This window comes from Durotheca rogersii (assembly GCF_024521655.1).
Source record: "Durotheca rogersii strain YMJ 92031201 chromosome Unknown GGS23scaffold_27, whole genome shotgun sequence".
NCBI classification, from domain to species: Eukaryota; Fungi; Ascomycota; class Sordariomycetes; order Xylariales; family Xylariaceae; genus Durotheca; species Durotheca rogersii.
Window position 1 is genome coordinate 492,982 of NW_026251258.1, and position 21,154 is coordinate 514,135.

Here is a 21,154-nt window from a genome sequence, read left to right on the forward strand (position 1 = left end):
GTCGTCGGGGCTGCCGTATCATCCCCTGCCTACCTCGAGAGCCCGTAAAGTTCGGTCCGGCCAGTCAGAGTGAGTATATTTGTTATCTCTGGGCATCCCGTGCGGGTCATAGACGTCGAATACGCCGATAATACGTATACGGGGGGAGACAGACCGTAAGAATCCTCCCTCACCGTCGGATCTACATGCCTCTGGCTAGGTGTACCCCTCCCGGAGTTTAGCATTACCTCCCACTGGTCCGGACCCAGGCTCGAACGCGGCAGAGGCAGAGGCAGAGGTGAGAAGGACCCCAGCCCAGTTTGTCGCAAGCCGCATCGAGCTCCTTGGCAACATCTCTTCGGTACGCCATCGCGCCGAGGTGCGGCCGCCGAGCACGGCTTGGCCCCTCCTCGTGGGGTGGCAAAGGCAAGGATGGCCGGAACATGTAGGTAGGTGGCCACTGTGTAGGTAGGTAGGCAGCGGGTCCGCAGTCTGCTACGTTGTATTCGATGTTGCTGGTCCCCGCTCAGTCTTTTTCCTTTGTTCTCTGCTTTCTTTATCGTGTTGCCAACCAAGCCCCAATTCCAACGAGGTGGCAATGATCATCGAGGGAATGGTTTGTCAGAGTCCAGCTTCCGCTACGATAGCCGCGCTCTCGTCCTACGTTTACGGTAGCATTTCTGGGCAGGGGGAGGCTGCATAGAAGCCGGGTCGAAGCCTTCGAAGGAGTCGCATTCCATTCACTACCGAGGGCTCGATGCGACCAAGCTTTGCTGCCAAGTCGAAGTGGCTTGCTTGGCTTGTCAGTCAAGCTTCTGCCCAGCCGGCAATCGACCAGGAACGTCTCCGCTGCCGGTCGGCGTGCGATGGCGGCACACTCGACGTCGTCAGACCTTAATCGATTCGCGAGCACGGTGCGTCCTCGTGGTGTTTGGAACCTGGTTTCTACGGCGCAGCAGGCAAACTACAGAGAGAGAGAGAGAGAGAGAAAGATAAAGCTAAGGCTGGAGGAGGAAGCAAAATCGGCGCAGATTAGGCAGGGCATGCTGAAATGGGCGAGGGCTAGATACCTAGGAAGGTACCCTAAGCGACTTAAAAAATGTACCTAGATACCTAGGTACCTACCTACCTACCTCCTACAAGCGCCTAAAGTACCACAAGTTAGGTATATCGGAGTACCTTCGGAGGTACCGGACCTACTTAACCTAACTTAACCTGCCCCTATATGCCTCTCGAATTCCCTGCCACCTTATCTCTTGGGCACCTCTTGAAGTCGAATCACCCCCGGCACTGGGTAGGCACCTAAGTGGAAGACACGCGAGGAATAAGATCGAGCACCATTGCGTAGCTGCAGAGCCGGGCGAGGTCGGCACTGAGGTTGCACGCTACCCTCCGCTCGAGTGCCCGGTCGGCGGTAGGTAGGCTCTCATACGAGCACCAAATGGGTAGCCCAGCGAATACAGGGGGTAGGTAGGTACCTCTAGAAGACCTGCAGTGCGGGATTCCTATGGCTGTACCTGTTTCGGCATGGCGCGACCCTGCGGCCGCACAAGAGACAGGCATTTTCGCGTAAGCCCTACTGCAGCGCTGGCCGCGGCGGATAAGAGCTGGACCGATGCAGGCAGGCCGTCGAGCATGCGAGGGCGGAGTGTCGGAATCCCTTCGGTACCTCGGGCACCTGCAATTCCAGCACCGTGCCCTCCTTGGGTGTGCGTACGAGTTAGTGCACGTGCGTGCGAGCGTGTTGATACCGTGATATGTTAGCTACCTACCATCACATCATATCCTCGTGGAGAGGCCCGCTGTTGTTCACGCAGGAGGTAGAGAGGTGGGTTAGAGGATAATATAAGCGTAAGTGTGGGCGCGCCAGGGAGGTTACGTGTGGCCTTAGGGATAAGCCCCTACTGCTATAACCTAGATAGCTTAGATAAACGGCTCGAGCCGTAACGTACGAAAAACCTGAATAGCTATAATTAATACCTCTTGAGCCACGTTTCCTGAACTGCTTTCCCACAGTAAGAATGGAATGTGGGAGGTATGTATTGTACGATGCCTGACGACATGGACTTTTCACAGGCACTAAGCTGCAATGGCTGATGCCGTAAACCCCACCTACGTTTTATCCCCTAGGTATAACGGAGATACTAATGGAAAGGGCCGAAACGGTGATGTTTTTCCATTTACGATGAGGTGGTTTTTTTTGGGTCTATGTGCAGGAAGCATCGCAGCATCCTCCACTAGTACCGGAGCGTCCCTTTCTCACGCTCCATCCATCCCAAGGAACCTTCGTTCGGAGAGAAGGGCACGCAAAGATCCGCGGCAAGCCCATCGCGGAGGCAATGCCAGATGGCACCAGCAGTCCTTCTGAGGGGCCTCACCCGTGCTGCGCATTCCTGCTCTTACTACACACGCATTACTACTACGCACGGCATCGCAGAGACGCCTCGCAAAGGCGCCTTTGAGGCCGGTAGGTACCTAGGATAGGCACACGTACCTAGTTGACCGAGCTCGAGTGCGATCGGCGCCCTCCTCGTGCCCTCCGCATCCAGTAGCGACGTGCGTAGTAGACCTGCCCCGTTACACGGATCACACCATACTCCCGATCCTAGTCGCTGCCTCTCTGATATGCTGGCACCCGACAGACCCTTGCGCTGTGCCACTGCCCGTGAACAGGAGATAATACCCCGGCGATGTCACCGGGTAGGTCGTGTCACCAACCATGCTGTCGATCTTACGGCGCCCGCTGGCGACCCGAGCTCGGGAGGACAGCTCGGTGTGGAAGACCCAGCCCGAGTTGTCGGACGCCGCCAAGCCATGCGCTCTCGGACGGTAGGCGCGAGTTTCTATGAGCGACCGATTGATTATATTGCGAGCATCGGTTGTTGGGGCTTGTTTGCGACGCCAATATGATAAGTAGGCATAGCGTGATTGCACTCCACAGTGGTGTGGGAGAGCCAGGCCTTTTAGCTTGTCTACTCTATATTATGAGTTTCTCTCGGGCCGTCTCCGCCACGAGGCAGCGCCCTCCCTTGCAGGAATATATTGCCCCCTTCCCTCTAGGTAATATCTCTTTCAGACCGTCGATCGGCCCCGATTCGCTACCGCGAGAAATAAGCACTATCGCTGAATCTGTTGGACCAATGAATTCAACTCTCGCCGAGTATGGCGTATGATGGTCGTGATCGCGATGGCGGCGCGTCGGTATCGCCACCAGGGATTATACCTGTTGGCAGTTGGTGAGCCGACAACCACACAGGTGGTAATGTTGCCCAGGTCGCGAGACACACGACCACTCTTCACTCGGCCCCAACAGCAAACCCGCCGACCTCGAGAGGGGCGTCGCAATCAGACCCGTATCGTGGTGAGGAGTTTGCTTGGCTTATCAGATCGCCCAGAGCATCGGAATGGACGACGTAAACCGGGGAGGCAATATACAAATTCCCCCGGATGAAAAGCCCAATTAGTCACCAGGTGGGCTCTAGCTCCCGGGTGCACGTGTACCTCCTAAGGTTCTTAACCCGCATTAGACACCCAAGACGGCAACCGTTAGGGTAGTATTAGGTCTCGTCGGGTGACGAGGGTCTTACCCCCCCCCCCCCCCCCCCCTTTATTGTAAATGTCGAGCCACGAAAGCGAAGACCCGGTGATCTTACGAGTTCGGAAAGTAAGCGGACCAAGATGCTGGATGGGATCGTCGAACTTGTTTTCACGCCGAACCTGGGTTGAGTCGCAAAGCCGATGAAATGATCGACGTATTGGGTTATAATAACGCCTATTTAACGTTGAGCCGATCGAGGGGAGACTAAATACCTACAAGTGAGCTCATAGGTATATAATGTAAGCCTCGGGGACGACCAAGTCAACAAGACCTAGTTCACATCGATGACGACTTAGTAGGTTACTCTCACGTCGACGTTAGCACTGCCAAGCTATCCTCATACCTAAGTAACGAGAGCAGGAGACTTAAGGTAAATCAGCGACTGAGCGCTAGTTCCTACAGAGATCTGCAAAACTGCTATTACAGTAACTTTAAGCATACGCAGTACATGGTTAATGTCCATGAGCAGTCCTCTAGCATCATAGCTAATCTGAACAAGCACATTAGAACCGCCTGGGGTCTTCTCCATGTGTATCTACTGTCTCGCTACCAGGTTTAGGGGGCTTGCGCATGATCCGCAAGAACATCTTGCGCTGTCTTCTGCCTCCCATTTGATACATTTGTCTACAACGGAAGCGGGTGGCGGGTTGAATGGGCCTTGGTATGTGCCTATCGAATCAGCAGAAACAGCGAGGAGAGGAATCGTCTTGCAGGCAGGCGCGGCGGTGCCTCGTTGGTTATGGAAGCCCATAATATGCATGCTGGCATTTGTGTCCTGCGTCGAGCTGTTCTAACGGAGTAGGGCAGTTGGTCTGTTCGAAGGTAGTGACTGATGTATGTCGGGAAGGTATGGCGTACACAGCTCTCTATGCCGCTCGATAATGAGATCCAGAGGCTACCCGAGGACAATATCTATTCGAGAAGGAGTTCCTCGTGAGGTGGCTAGTAAACTCTCGACCTTTCATTCGGGTCGTAATGCGATAGATAATCGGGGTTGAAACCGGTAGACTGTCCCTGCCCCCGAACCCTCCGAGACGCGCGGTTCCCTACGACATTGGCTTCCTCATCCATCCTCTAGGGGTCGGGTATATGGGTCTGACGGCACCTAGATGCGCCTCTCTTGCCTACGACAGAGGCCATAAGAAGCGACAGTGTCTTAAATGAGCGTTTTGGCTTACTTGAGCATATCCTCGTCCCTTCCGGATTTCGCGGGGGGTGAGTATATCGCATAACGAAGAGGGCTTGCATATTGAGCAGAGCCTTCCGGTGCTCTTAGACGAATATTGGTACCTACATAAGATATCCAACACTCGTCTGCGGGAAATTTAACACCCGGCATCGGAGAAGAGGGATGGAATCCCCTTTGTGAAAGGTTTTTGGATCTACAGAATTGGTGATCCTGAGATGAAACCTTCCACTGACTGACCGCTCTCGTTGCCAAGTCTGAAACGTTGTCAAGCCTAGATAGATTGCGACCTTCATTTCTTTCCAACTGGATATGAAGACGTCCACTACTTGACAGGAGGCTTGGGAATAATGGGCGCGAATACAGACGTAGCGAAGTTTATTCGTAGCCGCGTCTCCATGAGAGCACGTGCGCCTTTCTAATGACGTGGACTCTTCTGCCATTCGCTTGATTTTGTCCTCGGGTATCTTGGGAGAGAGGGGGAGGACTTCGTACGCATGATTGCCAAACAAGCCCTGTAAGGCTACGATGGCGGACCGTTCCCTTCGCCCTGCAGACGGGAGGTGGGTTAGGTGGCGTCGGCATGCGATGCAAGGTCCCGTGGGGGTGATAGGTAACGGTCGAGGGGCCGATCTTTCGGATGCGTGACAGTTTACGATATTTGAGCGCTTCCCGCGCAGTTTCCAAACCCCGGCATTGGTTCAGAAATATTGGGTGGTAAGGAGGGAAGAAGGACTAGGGGATGATGAGCTGGCGCGTCGATAATAGCAGCTGAATTTTCCCTCAGAATATGGCTGGGGATGGCTGGGAACCATGTTGCCTTAGCAACTAGGGGACATCAAGCGCGTAACCAGAAGCGGGACCACTTACAGCATGGGATATACACTATATTACTACTACATAAGCAGCAGGCGAGGCGGACACGCTCACATCCATCCACATGCACACGTCATGTACGTTTCTGTCCTTTTCATCAAGGCAGCCTGTCGTCAAGCAATGGTACAGATCGCTTGTAATCCATGGGGTCGCAGGCTGCCCTCGGTAGGCGATCGCAATGGACCAAATGATAACGCAAATTATAAGTGTAAACCATCCGCGCCAAGCTTCCCTGCAGTGTGTCAAGCGAGTGCATATGAGGGAGTGCCACATGGAAGACAACGACGCATCAAATGTGACGAAGACGGGCGATAGATCACGCAGAGTAGTAGGTCCGCAGGGGGGTTTTGCAGGTGAATTGTTCAATCAGCCCACCAGCCACAATCATGACAAGGGCGTAGGATTGTCGCGATTGGCGGTCCAACTTATCGAGTCAATAGCCATGTCGAACAATCGCAACCGGCGCGTCGATCCGCAGCTGGGGATAGCGTGATGAACCAATGGATGTGTGGCACTTTCTGAGCTGAGACGCGATTCATCTATCTCAAAGCCGTTAGGAGAGACTTGGGAAAAAAAAACATTGTGACCTTATCATCTCGACTCGTCATGGAGAGCGCCTTGGGCGGAATTATGATAGGAAGAGGGGAAAGTCGTCTTGGCGGCGACTGGAGGTTCGTCAGGTAGGGTAGCCGACATATCTGCTGGGCGCAACAACGAAGGAGAAGCGCGTGGAGCACACGAGATCGTCACCAATCCTACTCATACAGAGGGCAGAGAACGGTGGAGGGAGTCGGCTTTATGAGATGAGCTAATCGAAATTGAGGCGTTGAGAGAGAGGTGGATGTAAAGAAGAAGAAGGACTCTATGCACAGGCACGAGAATACGTATGTAGGTGAGGGCAATGAGGAATCAGTTGATTTTATGATGTGTCTATGCCGGGATTGCCAGCCGGCATTATGCAACACCAGAGGAAGCACCTAATGCATGCACTACGTAGTGTGTATATGTAGGTATACTATATATGCTAAGCAGCGCAGAGCCAGTGCCAGGGAGTTGTGAGATGGGCCACGGCGGGGGTCCAGCCTCGGCCCCTTCCATGGCCTTGTCACACGGCCTGAACAGTGCTAGCGCCTCTTTGATTACACAGGCCCCTATTAGATAATCGGGCATGTGTGGGCTATGTATCTTCACTACCATAACGCTATGTGTAAGTACATGGATAGTGTACATTGTAACTTGTCAGCCACAATGCTCCTGGATTTTCTCGATGGCTATTGGTTGCCGGAGCTCCGCATCAACATTTCATAAAGTAAACACAACTCAGGTGGCTGGTCATCAACTTCTCTCCCTCTCCCTTCCCCTCTGTATATGTATGTGCTATCCACTCATTCACAGGTATACAACATCGCATACCTATGAGTATATACCCAAGTATATATATACACACACACACTATACATACATACCTCGCCCATTCGTTCGTATACATATTCATACAAATTCATAGGCATATGCATGCATACTTTTCAGCACTGGGTAAATTAATCCCTTCATGACAGCCACTTTGTCCCTCACTCCTTGTGCGCACCTCTTCCTCCCCTCTCCACCTCCTGTCTCTCCCGCACGCCTCTGTCATACATGCTTCCATACATACATCATCCATTGACAAGTCGACGACAATACCGTCCTTCCCTCTTTTCGAATTAAGTCCTGTGGGATGGTTCTCGCGCGTTTTGTTATCGGCCAAGGCAGACATCTCGATCCGAAGCACGCCATCCGGGGGGAGCCTCGTATGGGGGGTCCCGTCTTGAGGTCAAGCCGTTTTTTTTTTAAAATCCATCTTGGTTCTCTTGGATTCTGGTTGCGCGGTATGTTATTTCGACCATCAATATACCCCCCCTGTCAGACAAGCCGACACTTTGACCTCCTTTGCCTACGCACTCATCACCACCTAGGTTTTTTTTTCTTTTCCCTTCTTTTCCCTTCTCTCGCTTCTCTCAATCGCCCTCCAACTTGGATGACTGCACCTGCACCCACCTCATCAACCGCTATCATCTCTCCTTTGCAGCTATGCAATGGCAGCCTGTTCAATGAACCTCCTCGGTCTGGCTTGCTGACCTGTAGCTGTAGCAGCAGCAGAAATTCTCACGACGTTACGAACCTGATGGCCCTTCCAAGATACCCTTCTTTTCTCAACATTTAATTCTTTGTAATTTTCGAGTCTTCCACTCCCCAACTAATCCCCTCTCCCCTCCTTCGACGTTGCTATCCACGACAGCCTCTTCGACCGCTAGTTAGACTGCCATCATGGATCAACCACCGCCGCCACCACCACACGGCAATATGCCTCGATCGTCGAACGCCAGCCCCGACCCCAACACCAATGCGAAGTCGAACTTGCCCCCCGGAAAATATGACATTTTCATCATACCCCCTCACTCGTCTGGTTCTGGGTTTCTGTACCTCCCGTCCCTGAAGCCGAATCTGAACAGTTTCGCTGCGGGATTTGCCTCGGCGCTAGTACTAGTCGTCTTGGCCCAGACCATGGGACCTGTCTTTCGGCTATGGTGGAATAGCTTCCAGGGGATGGGGAATATGGGGATGCTATTGTTGATGGTCGGCGTAGGTGTCGGCGCTTGGGCTCTGGGAAGAACGCAACACCAAGGGGGTCCAGGATATGGTGGGGGTTTTGGAGGTGCGTGGGGCGGATATGGCCCTGGGCCTAGCACCGGAGGCTTCGCCGGTGGTCCTAACCCTCATGCTGGTCCGCCTCCCGATGCTGGCGTGCCTCCTCCGCCGCCTCCTCACGGATCGCCACCACCGCCTCGCTCGGGGCCAACGCCTGGTGGGGATAGGCCTAAGTCTTCATGGCAGCAACACGCCGAGACTGAAGAGACCGAACAACCCAGAGAGCCCCCTAAGGAGACCGCCCGAGAACGACCTCGAGAGCGACCCCGAGAACCCCCCCGGGAGCGACCCCGAGATCGAGCCCGAGAGCGCCCTAGAGAACCTCCCCGGGAAGCCCCCCGAGAACCGCCTCGAGAGCCACCTCGGGAAACCCCCCGAGAACCGCCACCAGAGCGCTCTCGGGAGCCCCCCCGAGAACCACCTCAGGAACCACCTCGGGAACCACCTCGAGAACCACCTCGGGAAAATCCCCGAGAGCCTCCCCGAGAACCACCCCAGGAGTCGCGTCGAGAATCGCCTCGAAAGGCTCCTCGAGAGACTCCACGAGAGAAACCACGCGCCCCCGCGCCAGAACCACCTCGGGAATCCCCTCGAGAATCACCTCGAAAGATCCCTCGAGAAACCCCACGGGGGACAACTCGCATCTCCACCGACGAGCCGCCTAAACAACAGCTTAGAGAACAAACACCCCAAAGTATCCCCAAAGAAGCCCCCAAAGAACCTCCCAAGCAACCCCCCCAGGAGCCGCCTAAAGAACAGCCGAAGGAGCCTCCAAGGGAGACACCTGACGAGCCCGCCAAGGCACCCCCTACAAAGGGCGCATGGGAGAAGGCTAGGGAAGAAGTGAGACGTAAAGAGGAAGAACGGAAAGCACAAGAAGCCGAACAACGAAGGAGGGAAGAGGTGGCAAGGCGCCTGAAAGAATTACGTGAGAAGGAGGCCCGCGAGCGTGCTAGGCGCGAACAAGAAGCCAGGGAGAGAAAGGAGCGTGAAACTCATGAGAAGGAGGCGCGAGAGAAGGAGCAGCGGGAGAAAGAGGAACAGGACAGGATTCAACGGGAAAGGCAACAGCGAGAGAATAGAATACGGGAAGCAAGAGAACGAGAGCTTCGCGAAAGATTGGAACGAGAAAGAGCACTGAGGGAAAAGCTCGAGAGAGAGTTCAAGGAGAGGGAAGCCATCCGTGCCCAGGAAGCAGCCGAGGCAGCGCGCCTGAAGGAAGCAGAGGCGGCCAGACAGAGGGAAGCGGAGGCTGCTCGGCTCCGAGAAGCGGAGGCCACCCGACGCAGAGAGGCGGAAGCAGAGGCTGCTAGACAAAGGGAGGCCGAGGCTGCTCGGAAGAGGGAGGCAGAAGCCGCTCGCCTACGTGAGATAGAATCCGCTAGGTTAAGAGGAGTGGTGGAGCTAGCTAGGCAAAGGGAGGCTGAGGCTGAACGGCAGCGAGAGGCTGAGGCTGCTCGACAGAGGGAGATTGAGGCGGAACAAGAGGCGGAGGCGGCCAAGTTGAAGGAGGCGGAGAGCATTCGGAGAGGTACCTATGCATACTCATCTGTTGGGGAGAAGACCAATCCTTGGCCGAACGGAAAGCCGTCGCCCCGACCGCCTTCCCCTCCCAGATCGACGACTACCGCGAGCACCACGCCCACCAAGCATCCACCGGTGCCGTCTCCCAAGGCCGCCACTGTCACGGACGAGGAAATTTATTCATACCGCCCTTACGACCAACCGAAGAAGCACACGCGAAGAAAATCTGGTGAGACCATCTTCACGGAATCCTCGTATGCCCCGTCACAATCGACGTCACGAACAACGCCGCCACCATCCATGCGGGCGCCTTACGCAACGAAGGATCCAGACAAGATTGTTATCAAAGCCGTGTACGGCTACCTCAACCAGTTCTCGAAAACCCCGGCATCCCAGCTCATCTCGGGCTTTGGGTCGGTGACTGACGGGTTGATCCTTCGCATAACAACCGAAGGCATCTTCATCGACGACGATGTTCGCGGCGTACCGCAGCGGGAGTGGGACGTCAAAGCCTGGACACTCAAGACAATGGAGATTTGGTGTCCCGCGTACGTGGTGAACGAATCCAACGCAACCCCCAAGGCGGCGCCTAGGCCGACTGCGCATCGCTTCCGATCGACAATCCGCGGCCAGCCAAAGACGCTTTTAGGAGAGGAAGCTGACGCCTGCCTCGCCGAGTTGCTTCACTCCTGCAAGGACGAGTGTCGCCTGGGCCCTCACGGGGGACACGACGCCGCATCGTCCAATTCTGCCAGCAGCGGTCTACGCGGACCGCACGTGCTCCGCGCCACGATCAAAGATCAAGATGGGAAACGATATGTATTTGTGCTTGAGGAAGAAGAAGGTTGGAAAGTCGCGCTGGGCCTCCAGCGGTTGCGAAAGGGTACACAAGTTAGACAGCTTGGTATCCAGTGTATACCCAAGGCTGAGGCCCAGAACATAGTCGAGATGCTCGGATGGTAATGGGCGTTGCGACAACCCCCCAGCGCCGCTAGTTATTATATACCAGAGCCTCCTAGCAGCTCCGCCGGCCATTGGAATGTTGCAGACATCTCCACTTCGAGTGCCACATTCTTCCGCGGTGATAGACAAAAACATTTCCAAAGACCATCGAGCCCAAGTGTCCTCTAGACCAACAGCTCCATTCATTCCATCTTTCTATCGATGTGCATGGCCATTCGAGTTGGCGTACCGAGGTATCTGCGTTCCGTTTGCGACGCGTGATCATTCCAGTGTCGAGGAGGAGAATTGCGTGTAGAGTAGAAAAAATACCACCAATAAGGCGACGTGAAGATGGCGGACCAGGAACAGATACCATTATTGTATGTAGTCAATGAAAACAGTCACGCTACTCAGCAACCAGGAAGTTTACGTGGATTACTTAACTGCCCGTAATACCGATGCTGAAGGGAGGGACTTTGCAACGGTACTACCGAATCCTTGCTTGCAAGATTGTGCGCCGAGTAGTATTTAGTAGGAAACGGTTTCTTACCCTACGTAGCGTGTCCCTAATAACGACGAGAAGCTAAGCGACATGTTGGGAAAGGATAACAACAACGCCCGAGTAAGGGGCACGGGAGGAATTCACTGGTGACGCCGATCCCGTTTACAAATTCATGTCCTTGCGCAGATGAGAGCACGTCTATTGGGCCACCTCGGGCGCAGGTATAGTATCAGGTAGGTATGCAGTTTCGAAATGCAAAGGGCCGTATCAGCTTCTCGAGTCCGTTGTGAGCACTCGGATAACCGATCCTGGGCCTGGCCAGGAGGAGATAGCCTCTAGTTGTTACGGCGACCCGCAAGTGAGAGCTGTTGGGTTTCCTACAGCTCTAGTCTAGTCTACTAGGATACCGGATGTTGCTCAGAAGCCAGCGGTAGCCTGTGGCAACCGAAGCTGGAATCTCAACTCGTGGCGGCGATGTGCTACTAGAGCACAGTATACAGGTAGTAGTCCTGTGTAATTCTGCACCTGTCCTCGGCCGCGGAAGGAAGTGTAAAGGATCCTCCTATAGCAGCAGATGGCAACCGGGCAGAGAGAAGCCGTCTACGTCTCACGAATGTCAACCGAAATAGGACGTCCCTGTTCCGCGGACCAAACCCAGGTCGAGAGCGCAGATGGCCCATCCCTCTGATACTTAATATTACCCTCTTCGTGTCCTGGCTTCGGCAGTATAACCCGCCAGCGAGCCACGGCAAGCCCTCGGAACGCGATACTGCAGTCGTCCTGGGTGACGTAGGGCGCGGGACTCGATACTAGACTTGCTAACGACACGGACTAACACAGCTCGCCACCTTTCCGGCGAGAAGAAGAAAACCCTCAACAGTAGCGAGGACGAAATGGTTACTCGTCGCGCCGAGTCGAAAATTAAGGCCTGCTGGGCGTCGTCGGAAGCCCACCAATAGCATCTCGACCTCGAAAACGCGGTAGTCCGCATCGCGTCGCATGCATAGATTGCCGAGTCACGACGCCATCTCGAGGCCTCCCCTCCCCCCCGTCTGCCCGCCCACCGGCACAGCGCTCGCGTTCGGCAGGCGCAGCTGCCTCGACGCAGGACGCAGAGCGCAGGCCCGGGTCCTACGTCTAGGCATCGGGATGCGGGAGGGGGCCCGCGAGTGCCGCGCCTCGCGCCCGTAGAGAGACGCAGAGCAGCCGGGGGAACCTCCCGTGCGCTGGCCGAATTTGTCATGCTGTATGCGCTCTAGCATGCGTCATATATTGGGCCTCTCGGCCCTTCTGGCGGCTCTAGGGGCAGCGGGTATGACTTCACGGACGCAGGACATACGCGACCACCCCCCTTGGACGCGCTCGTGTAGGTGGATGGTTTTCCGCATCGGGCGTGTTTGTCATCGCTTATACCCCCTTCCGGGATATTAAAGGCCTATCTGAGCCCCTCGCACGTGCGCGAGACGTGCACTTGCCCTCCTGCCCCCGGGGTGGGGTGGGAGGTGGTCGTTTATATAAATAGATAGGGGTATGGTGGAAAGGGGCCTCGGCATATCGTTTCTCGGGGTGGTCTGGTTGGCGACGGAGCCTGTACGGACGCGCTCGGGACGAGAATGCTAGCAGGGGAAGCTTTCACCCCGAGTGGGAAAAGGGGGCGGGAGGGAGCCGAAAGAGAGAGAGAGAGGGACGGGGACAGGGAGAGAGGAATTGTTTTGCTTATCCGATGACGTTCCCGTGCGTAGACGAAAAAGGAGGCTTGGATCTCCTGCGACCTAGGGAGGGGGGGGGGGGGCGAGGGAGGAACAGAAGAACACTACCGAGTCATCCGCCCCCTCTCAATATGTTCGAAGGAGGCACGCGTCCGCGATAGTTAATTTCGACCTCGCGCCGGATTTGCTGCGACGTAGCCGGCTCGTCTAACAGAACCACACCCCGGGCCCTGGGGGGACACATTAACCGGCGAGCCTTTCGTCGAACGGCAGTTGGGACTGGCCGCTGGCCCCTGGCCCCCCAATAGGCGCCGCGGCTCGCGTGCTCGGCCGCCTTGGCTTTACCCGGAGAGGCTGTGACCGGTACGGGTGCGGACAGCGGGGGATATAGAGAGGATGGGCTTCCCAGGCCCTCGCCCTGGGATGCCTCGCTCTCTCTCTCTGTCTCTTTCTTTCTTCCCTGCCCTGCCCTTACAACCTCCGCAACGTAGCCAGCTTCTCCAGACCGGGACACCGCGCGCGCACTAAGAGAGAGAGGGACAAGGAAAGAAGACCCGAGAAGAAAGGCGAAGGAAAGAAAGAAGAGCAAAAGGCCGGGCAAAGCACGACAAGATGCTGCTCAAGACCGTCCTCTCCGCCGCGGCGGCGGCGGTGCAGATGGCGGCGGCGCAGGAGCTGATGCGGTTCGGGTGCTCGCAGCTGAGCATCGACCGGATCGACCCGCTGGTGGAGCCGGGCAACCTGCCGTCGGCACACATGCACCAGCTGATCGGCGGTAACTCGCTCAACGCCAGCATGCCCTCGGTCGCGTACGACCCGCCCGTCGTCTCGACCTGCACCAGCTGCACCTACTCCGAGGACTTCTCCAACTACTGGACCGCCAACCTCTACTTCCGCGCCCGCAACGGCTCCTACAAGCGCGTCCCCCAGTTCGCCAACCTCGGCCTCGCCGTCAAGGGCGGCATGACCGTCTACTACATCCGCGGCTACCAGTCCAGCGCCAAGGTCACCGCCTTCCCGCCCGTAAGACGCCTTCTACTCCTCCTCCTCCTCCTTCTTCTCTCTCCCCTTTCTATCTCTCTCTCTCTCTCTTCTCTCTCTCTCTCCGCGTCGCTCACCACCCGGCCGCGCAGGGCTTCCGCATGCTCGTCGGCGACCCGATGAACCGGCAGGCGAGCACGATGCAGAAGGGGCTGTGCTACCGGTGCGAGGCGAACATGCAGCAGAACCCGTTCGGCGGCGCGCCGTGCACGGGGCAGGACACGCAGGCGTTCCCGGCGCAGGCCTGCGGCGGCGGCTGGCGCGTCACCGTCCACTTCCCGACCTGCTGGGACGGCAAGAACCTCGACTCCCCCGACCACAAGTCCCACGTCGCCTACCCGGCCTCCGGCACCTTCGAGACCGGCGGCGCCTGCCCCACCACCCACCCCGTCAAGGTCCCCCAGATCATGTACGAGATCATGTTTGACACCCGCGCCTTCAACAACCGCGCCGACTGGCCCGCCGACGGCTCCCAGCCCTTCGTCTGGAGCATGAACGACACCACCGGCTACGGCCTCCACGGCGACTACCTCTTCGGCTGGCAGGGCGACGCCCTCCAGCGCGCCATGGACGGCAAGTGCGCCGGCGACCGCTGCGCCCCCCTCAAGCGCCAGACCGACCAGGCCGCCATCGACTGCGTCAACCGCCAGCTCGTCAAGGAGGACATCGGTGACGGCTGTAAGCATCCTTCTCCTTCTTTCCCTTCCTCCCAGCTTCTTCCTTTTCGCCGCTTCCTCCCTACCCCCCTTTTCGCCCGACGTGCTACTGACACCTCTGTCCCTCTCCGCTTAGGGCTCGACCACCTCCCCGGCTGGGCGTAGAGGACGTGCTATCATTGGCTTGTGTAGGTCAGAGAGAGGAAAGGGAAAAGGGGGAAGGAGGGCGCTACAGCGGGCTTGCCAGACTCTCACCTCTGCCTCCCCGTCCCCTTTATGAGTCGTATTTCTTTTTTTGTTGCCCCTATCGGATATGCACTCTTCTACCATAACTCTCTTCACCATCTGTTAGAACAATTAAACCACTCCCGTATAGTCCCCTGACCTAAGCTGCACCGGTGACGTCGACATATTAAAGTGGCGACAATCTAAGGCAGCCCGCATTGCATGTATCATTAGTGATAATAGCCCCGAGCAAGAAAATGCGTAGCGGATTCGTAGAGAGAACGTCAGGGATTAATATTACTTAGAATTTCCTATATACATTATACTTGTATGCATGTTCTCTGTTTCACTGCTTTTACTAGTTATGAGCATCGCATACACGCCTCCCCTCTTCTCCTCCTTCCTCACCCCAGTGTTACCCAGGTATCTAATATCTTAGATAGGACGGGATGGGGGGCGTTGCCATGGCCTCAGGGTAGCACGGCCCTCAGCGGCAGATTGCGGCTGCTGGGACCGACGTGCACCGTCTTGGGGTAGTCGGAGATGACCCAATTCTGGGTCTCGACGTCCCAGTTGCTGAGATCGCGGCGAGTGAGGGTCGCTCGGAACGTCGCCGTCTGACCCGGGTCGATCCTGATACGGTCGAAGCCGCGTAGCACGAAGGGGGGGTTTTCGCCACCGAGAGATACGTACAGCTGCGGTACCTCATCGCCCACCACGCCGCCCGTGTTGGTGATCTTGGCGGTCACGGTGTACAGCACGTCGAAGAGATGCTGGTTACCGCCCGGCGCCGCCGTGAGGCTCGGGCCCGCAGGGTTGAGCGGCTGAGCCGCGGATTCTAGGGCACCCGGAGGGAGGAACTCCTCTGCCGTTCGACCAAACTCGGGGTCGAGGGATGCCTCTTCGAGCGATGACGAGGTGTTAACATAGGGGTAGATGTACTGCCAGATGTACGGGAACGAGGAATTCGGGAACAGATAGTCTCCGAGTTCTGTCGAGTAGTTACCAAACGTCGGCGCCTGGGCGGTGCTACCGGCAGTTGGCTTGTATTCTCTAACATCGCTCTTCTCCACCTGGATGTCTGAATATTTGAATTTGGTATACGACAGGCCAAATCCGAACTCAAAGATCGGTTTGATGTTGGCCCGATCTAAGGCTCGGTAGTCAATGAAGACACCTTCGGTAAAATCCTGTTGCGGCGCATCGTTTCCATTGTTAAGTTCGTACAAGACGTCTGCCCCGTAATCCTCTCTCGCCGCTGCCCAGGTGAAGGGAGATCGGGCGGCCGGGTTTACTCGGCCGTATAGAACGTCCACGATCGCGCGGCCGCTCTCTTGGCCTGGTAAGCCAGCCCAAAGAATGGCCGTGACGTTGGGCGAATCATACCAATCCGTCACGAGAGTAGGGCCGACAGAGTGAATGATAACAATAGTGTTGTTGCATAGCGCAGAAACCTGCTTGATGAGCTCGTCACCATTACCCCAGAGGGTCAGGTTATTCCTGTCGCCCCTATTGCCATCGACGGAGATATATCCCTCGCCGGAGTCTGCGTTAACGAAGACAAGCGCAGTTGCGCCATCTTGGGCGACGAGGCTGTTAATTGAGGACGTTGCGGAGTTGTCGAGGATAGCCTCGATGCGAGTGTGATCTTCGATAGCCTTGGTTTGCAGTGCGTCGATCGGAGTAATCAGGTACGGGAAATCGGCAGTGCCGGAACCCCAGCCCATCGCCAGAGTGCCTCTATTGCAGCCCCGGTCAGAGCACCCGTTGGGACCTATCGGGCTAGGACCGGCGTCCTCCCCAACCACTGCAAGAAACTTCGGTTTGTTAAGGGGGAGAGCACCTTCGTTCTTGAGCAGGACGGTAGATTTAGCGGCAAGCTCACGGATAAGATCGCCGTGATTTTCCCGAACATCGATATGCCAGTTGACCTGCTGGTGGCCCTGGTTCGCGGCGAAGTGGAGAGGGCCGTGGGTATCTCGCGTCCACGAATCGAAGTTGATCGGAATCTGATTTTCCAAAGTCTTGCCGACCTTGAAGTAAGCAGCCATGATCCTCATAGCCATGTCGTCGACTCGATATTGAGCCACAGTGCCGTTCAGGACTGCAAGGGTGAGATTTGTGCCCCAAAAGCTTAGCCCTGTGCCGAAGAGGACGTCTCCGGGCATACTCATGTCGAGGCCGGCAGCGGCGCTGGCTGCGCCGGAGTGCTGGGCTTGCCAGTCACTCATAACGAATCCTTGGAATCCTAGTTCGCCTTTGAGAAGGCCATTCAGCGCCTTGGAACTGTAGTGTTCTCCCGTTAGCAATTGCAAAGGTGACGCTTGTTTGTGGAGCCTCCCATGCGATGGGGAAGCATTAGAGGGTAAATAAGAGACGAGCGGACTGGTTCCCTCACTTTTGACACCCATACGAGTTGTTGACTTGGTTATACGAACACATGATCGAGCCCACACCAGCCCTCACCGCGTCGGCGAAGGGCCATAGGTACAGTTCGTGCATAGTTTTGTCGTCGATATTCGACGAGATAGTTTCCGAGATGTTGTAGCCGTAGCCGGCGGCCTCGCCGACTTGTCTGAAATGTTCTTAAATTCGAGTTAGCTACCTTCCTCGAACTTGCCCGGGACCCTGTCGGCTCACCTTGCTCGTTGCCGATAAAATGCTTGGCACAGGCAATCACGCCAGCATCCTGGATTCCCTTGATAGTTTCGGCCATTCCCACACCGGTCAGGTACGGGTCCGGAGAGAACCCTTCCCAGTTGCGTCCTCCGGCGGGGACACGACCGATGGGTCCAGCAACGGGTCCAAGGAGAACATCGATCCCCTTAGCCCTGCCCTCAGCACCCATGGCTTTACCTCGCCTGTACATGAGACCCCTGTCAAACGAAGCGGCTACGGTCTGGCCAGAGGTGAAAGCAGAAACGTAGTCGGCGAGACGGATGCCCAAGGGCGAGTCCTGCAGGCAGAGACTGCGCAACCCGAGCCGGGGGATGGAGCCCACTTGGCCAACGCATTGTTCACCTTGCCACCTGGTTGACATTAGCTTTTGGTTACTCCCTCTCATCGAGACGCAGCCGACTCACCCCACACCAGTCGTCAAGTTGACCTTCTCCGCGAGGGTGAGTTGAGAGACGAATTCTTTGGCCTTCGCGTAAGCGTCTTGCCATCCTTTCGTGTCGGGGTTCATCCATGGCGACGGGTAGTGAGGCTCCGAGGTTGCTAGATCCCGTTTGCCAATCTGAGAACGGTTAGAAATTACAAACTGCGTGTTAGGATGTATCTGCGCGGTCACGGGCGGTGGTGCGGTTGTACGTGAAAATAACAGGGCCAATGGGAGGGTGACTGACCGATTCGGCAGTAGTACTACCGGTGGTCACCGCTAAGAGGGTGACCCAAGCCGCGGAACGCATCGCGACTATGGCGCGGCCGGCGAGACTCTCTGTAAGATGGTTCGCGTGCGACAATGCTCAAGTCAACGGGCCGCAGTGGAGGCGGAGACGGTCTGCAAGTCTGGATATACCAGGTAGGGGAGAAGACGGAGGAGCAGTGATCCGGAGAGGGAGGGAGACCATCAGACGGGCACCCCTTAAAAAATAAACAAAAAAAAATATTCCGAACGCCTCCGTATTTAACAAAGGGCGGGCGCGTTCAAAGCTGCCGCGATTCTAGCCCCTGTAAGCCAGCGGACCCGGTGATCAGCAGGTGGCATGGGCCCAAAAGCAAGGCGGGATGTCGAGTGGGCACGAATTGGCCGACCCCGAGGTTCCTGGTCGATACCTCGTCAGCATGATCCGCCCACGCCACAAGCTGCAGCTAGAGAGCCCACGAACCAGCAGGGTTCTCCGCCTGGAGCAGGCTGTCGGTGGTGCTATAATGGTGCCTGGACTCTCGATCCCGATGTGGGTAGTCCAAGATACGACGTAGTGAGAGGGGATCGATAAGACTAGACGCCTAGGTCATTCGACTGGCGCGTTATAACGATAGTATCCAAAGAGTCTGTCCGTCGCGGGGGATCTTCGGGCTGGGAATATTAGTAGCAGTGGTGTTGATGCGTAGTGGTAAGCAACAGAGAGAGAGAGGGAGGGAGGGAGGAAGGGAGAGAGAAGAAGAGAGAGAGAAGAAGGGAGAGAGGAGGGAGAGGGAGACGGTACTATGGGTTCGGTCGACCCAAAACGATCATCGCAGCTGCAAAACTTGAACTGGCTTCGACGGAATGGAGATGGTTAGCAACGCAACTGCCCGCATCTGGGCTCCGGCTCGGGTCTCGTCCCAGCAGCGACGTGGCGAGAGGTTACATCCCACCACTCCGGCCCTCACCTACCCCCTACCTAGAGGTGCGTATGGCGAGAGGAGGAAGAGGAGGAGGAGGTACCTACACGTGTTATCTCGTGCAGATGTATTATAGGAGAGAGGTATACCGAGTACCAATCCAGGAGTGTGGGTTAGGTACCCAAGGTACCCAACAGACCCCCCGATCCCCCTGTATGGTTATCCCTGAAGCAGCGTGCTAGTATTGACTAGTAATATCGATATATCGTGCGTAGGTACCTAATCCTGGACCCGCCCTTGCCGGTTCTTGCCGCGTCGGCACTGGACCCTGGTGCGTTAATAATTTTAATTTGTGGGGATTGCCCTCTACTACGCACGGCCACCTGGGGTTAGGTTAGGTACCTCGGTACCATCCCGGAACAGGTACACCTGCATCCTGGCCTACAGACCGGCTGTAGGTAGGTACCTAGGTAGGAGGTAGATAGGAGGTAGGTGCTAGATGTCGTAGAGCTGCCTGGGGTAGTACCTACCTCCTCCACATGCCCAGGTACCTGCTCAGTCCGCCAGCCGAGGAGTGTGCGGTGGTAGGTACAATCTGTAAGGGCAGCGGTAGGTACAGGTGCCTGCCTAGGTAGATACCGCCCAAGGCACCGAATCTGTGATAGCGCCGTCTGTCGAACACAGGCCATCCACGAGATTACGCCGACGTGAGAGCGAGCGAGGATCTGCCGCGTGTGATACCATGTTCGAGAGCACCGGCCAGCGCGGAGAGTCTATTCCATCCATGCCTCGAGGCAAAATCTCCCCTTCTCCTGTTGACAAAGCAGGTCGTTACATCGGCAAATACCAAGGAACCGGAACCGCAACACGAGAGTGCTACTCTCACACCGCATCCTGTTGCACCCACCCGCACTTGCCTCCGCCCTCGTTCCTCGCCGGACGGCTTCGCTCGCGGTCCGGGGAATCTAGAAGCGAGAATGCCATCCCGCACCGGATGGAGAGCCTTGACCAGCGAGCGAGCGGACGAAGCGGGAGCTCCATGGCCGGCCGCATCTTGCTATATTATGTTGGGGTAGCTTTGGTTAGGTACCTGGTACCCACGTCACCCACATTCCCTACCAATGTCGATAATAATCAGGACGGAAAACGCTGGCTGCGTTGCCGCATGCTGAATACGAGCGTGCCTCCGCTCTCAAGATGGATTTACCTAGGTGCACGTGCGCACGCATATTCGAGCGTCGAACGGCTCCTCGACTCCTCTCACGACCGCTGGTTGTCGATTCGATCCCGCATGTCACCAAGGATATCGGGCCGTTTGCGACCCTGGCCGGCGTCTTGGTAACGCGGAGTGCTCGCTCCTCCATTTTGCCCGGGCGGCGTCGCCTCTCCAACTGCCCATGACTGTGCTGCTGCAGCCCCGCACCGCGCTATGCAGGCCAGCCGGCCGCCTCCTTCTCCGCACGAGCAGCTTCTCTAGCCGGCTTAGGGCCAATTAGGGGGACCAGTACCGTGGTGGGACGGCAGCTGGGGAATTTCCTAATCAGGCCGTCACTAGCCGGCCATTCAGGGGCCATCCCCGCACTAGCCTGGGCGGGCGCGAGAGTCCGTTCCGAGGTTTTCCCGGTGGGCCTCGTGATGCATTACGATTACGACGACGACGTTGACTAAGGCGGTTAACTAACCGCCTCAGGGACAACGCCGGAATTCACCCGAGCCGCTAAAGGCATATGCCGTCGGACGAGAGGGATAGGCAAGTCGATGCGATGCCTCAGTATCGACTTAGCCGCTACCTATATCTCTCCCCTCTACCTACCACTTGCTCGGCCATATGTACCGCTGAACACCTAAAGGCGCCGATATAGGCATACATATCTGCCTGGCATATCCTATCAACCCACACCCCCACAATGCTGGGCAATGGAGGACACTGACGCCAACGCGTGGCTGTCGCCGCCGCTC

At 56.5% G+C, this 21,154-nt stretch overlaps 3 protein-coding genes across 3 annotated transcripts; 2 read left to right on the forward strand and 1 right to left on the reverse strand.

Annotated features, from left to right (window-relative positions):
- Window positions 1-7,946: 7,946 nt before the first annotated feature.
- Window positions 7,947-11,092, forward strand: GGS23DRAFT_614561 (uncharacterized protein; the record flags this gene model as incomplete). Its single annotated transcript, XM_051520656.1, has 3 exons — window positions 7,947-8,192; window positions 8,266-9,021; window positions 9,069-11,092. 3 exons carry the CDS (start codon window positions 7,947-7,949, stop codon window positions 10,812-10,814), a joined length of 2,748 nt encoding a protein of 915 aa, XP_051368738.1. The 3' UTR covers window positions 10,815-11,092.
- Window positions 11,093-13,616: 2,524 nt separating this feature from the next.
- On the forward strand, window positions 13,617-15,155 carry GGS23DRAFT_614568 (uncharacterized protein; the record flags this gene model as incomplete). Its single annotated transcript, XM_051520657.1, has 3 exons — window positions 13,617-14,027; window positions 14,138-14,723; window positions 14,838-15,155. The coding sequence occupies 3 exons, from the start codon at window positions 13,617-13,619 to the stop codon at window positions 14,864-14,866; spliced, it is 1,026 nt and encodes a 341-aa protein (XP_051368739.1). The 3' UTR covers window positions 14,867-15,155.
- A 16-nt stretch (window positions 15,156-15,171) lies between these two features.
- GGS23DRAFT_583515 (glycoside hydrolase family 3 protein) lies at window positions 15,172-19,027 on the reverse strand. The gene is made up of 6 exons (XM_051517282.1): window positions 18,757-19,027; window positions 18,274-18,692; window positions 18,010-18,164; window positions 17,567-17,955; window positions 17,325-17,511; window positions 15,172-17,212 (listed from the first exon to the last, which is right to left on the reverse strand). Exons 2-6 carry the CDS (start codon window positions 18,334-18,336, stop codon window positions 15,397-15,399), a joined length of 2,610 nt encoding a protein of 869 aa, XP_051368740.1. The 5' UTR covers window positions 18,337-18,692; window positions 18,757-19,027; the 3' UTR covers window positions 15,172-15,396.
- Window positions 19,028-21,154: the final 2,127 nt, after the last annotated feature.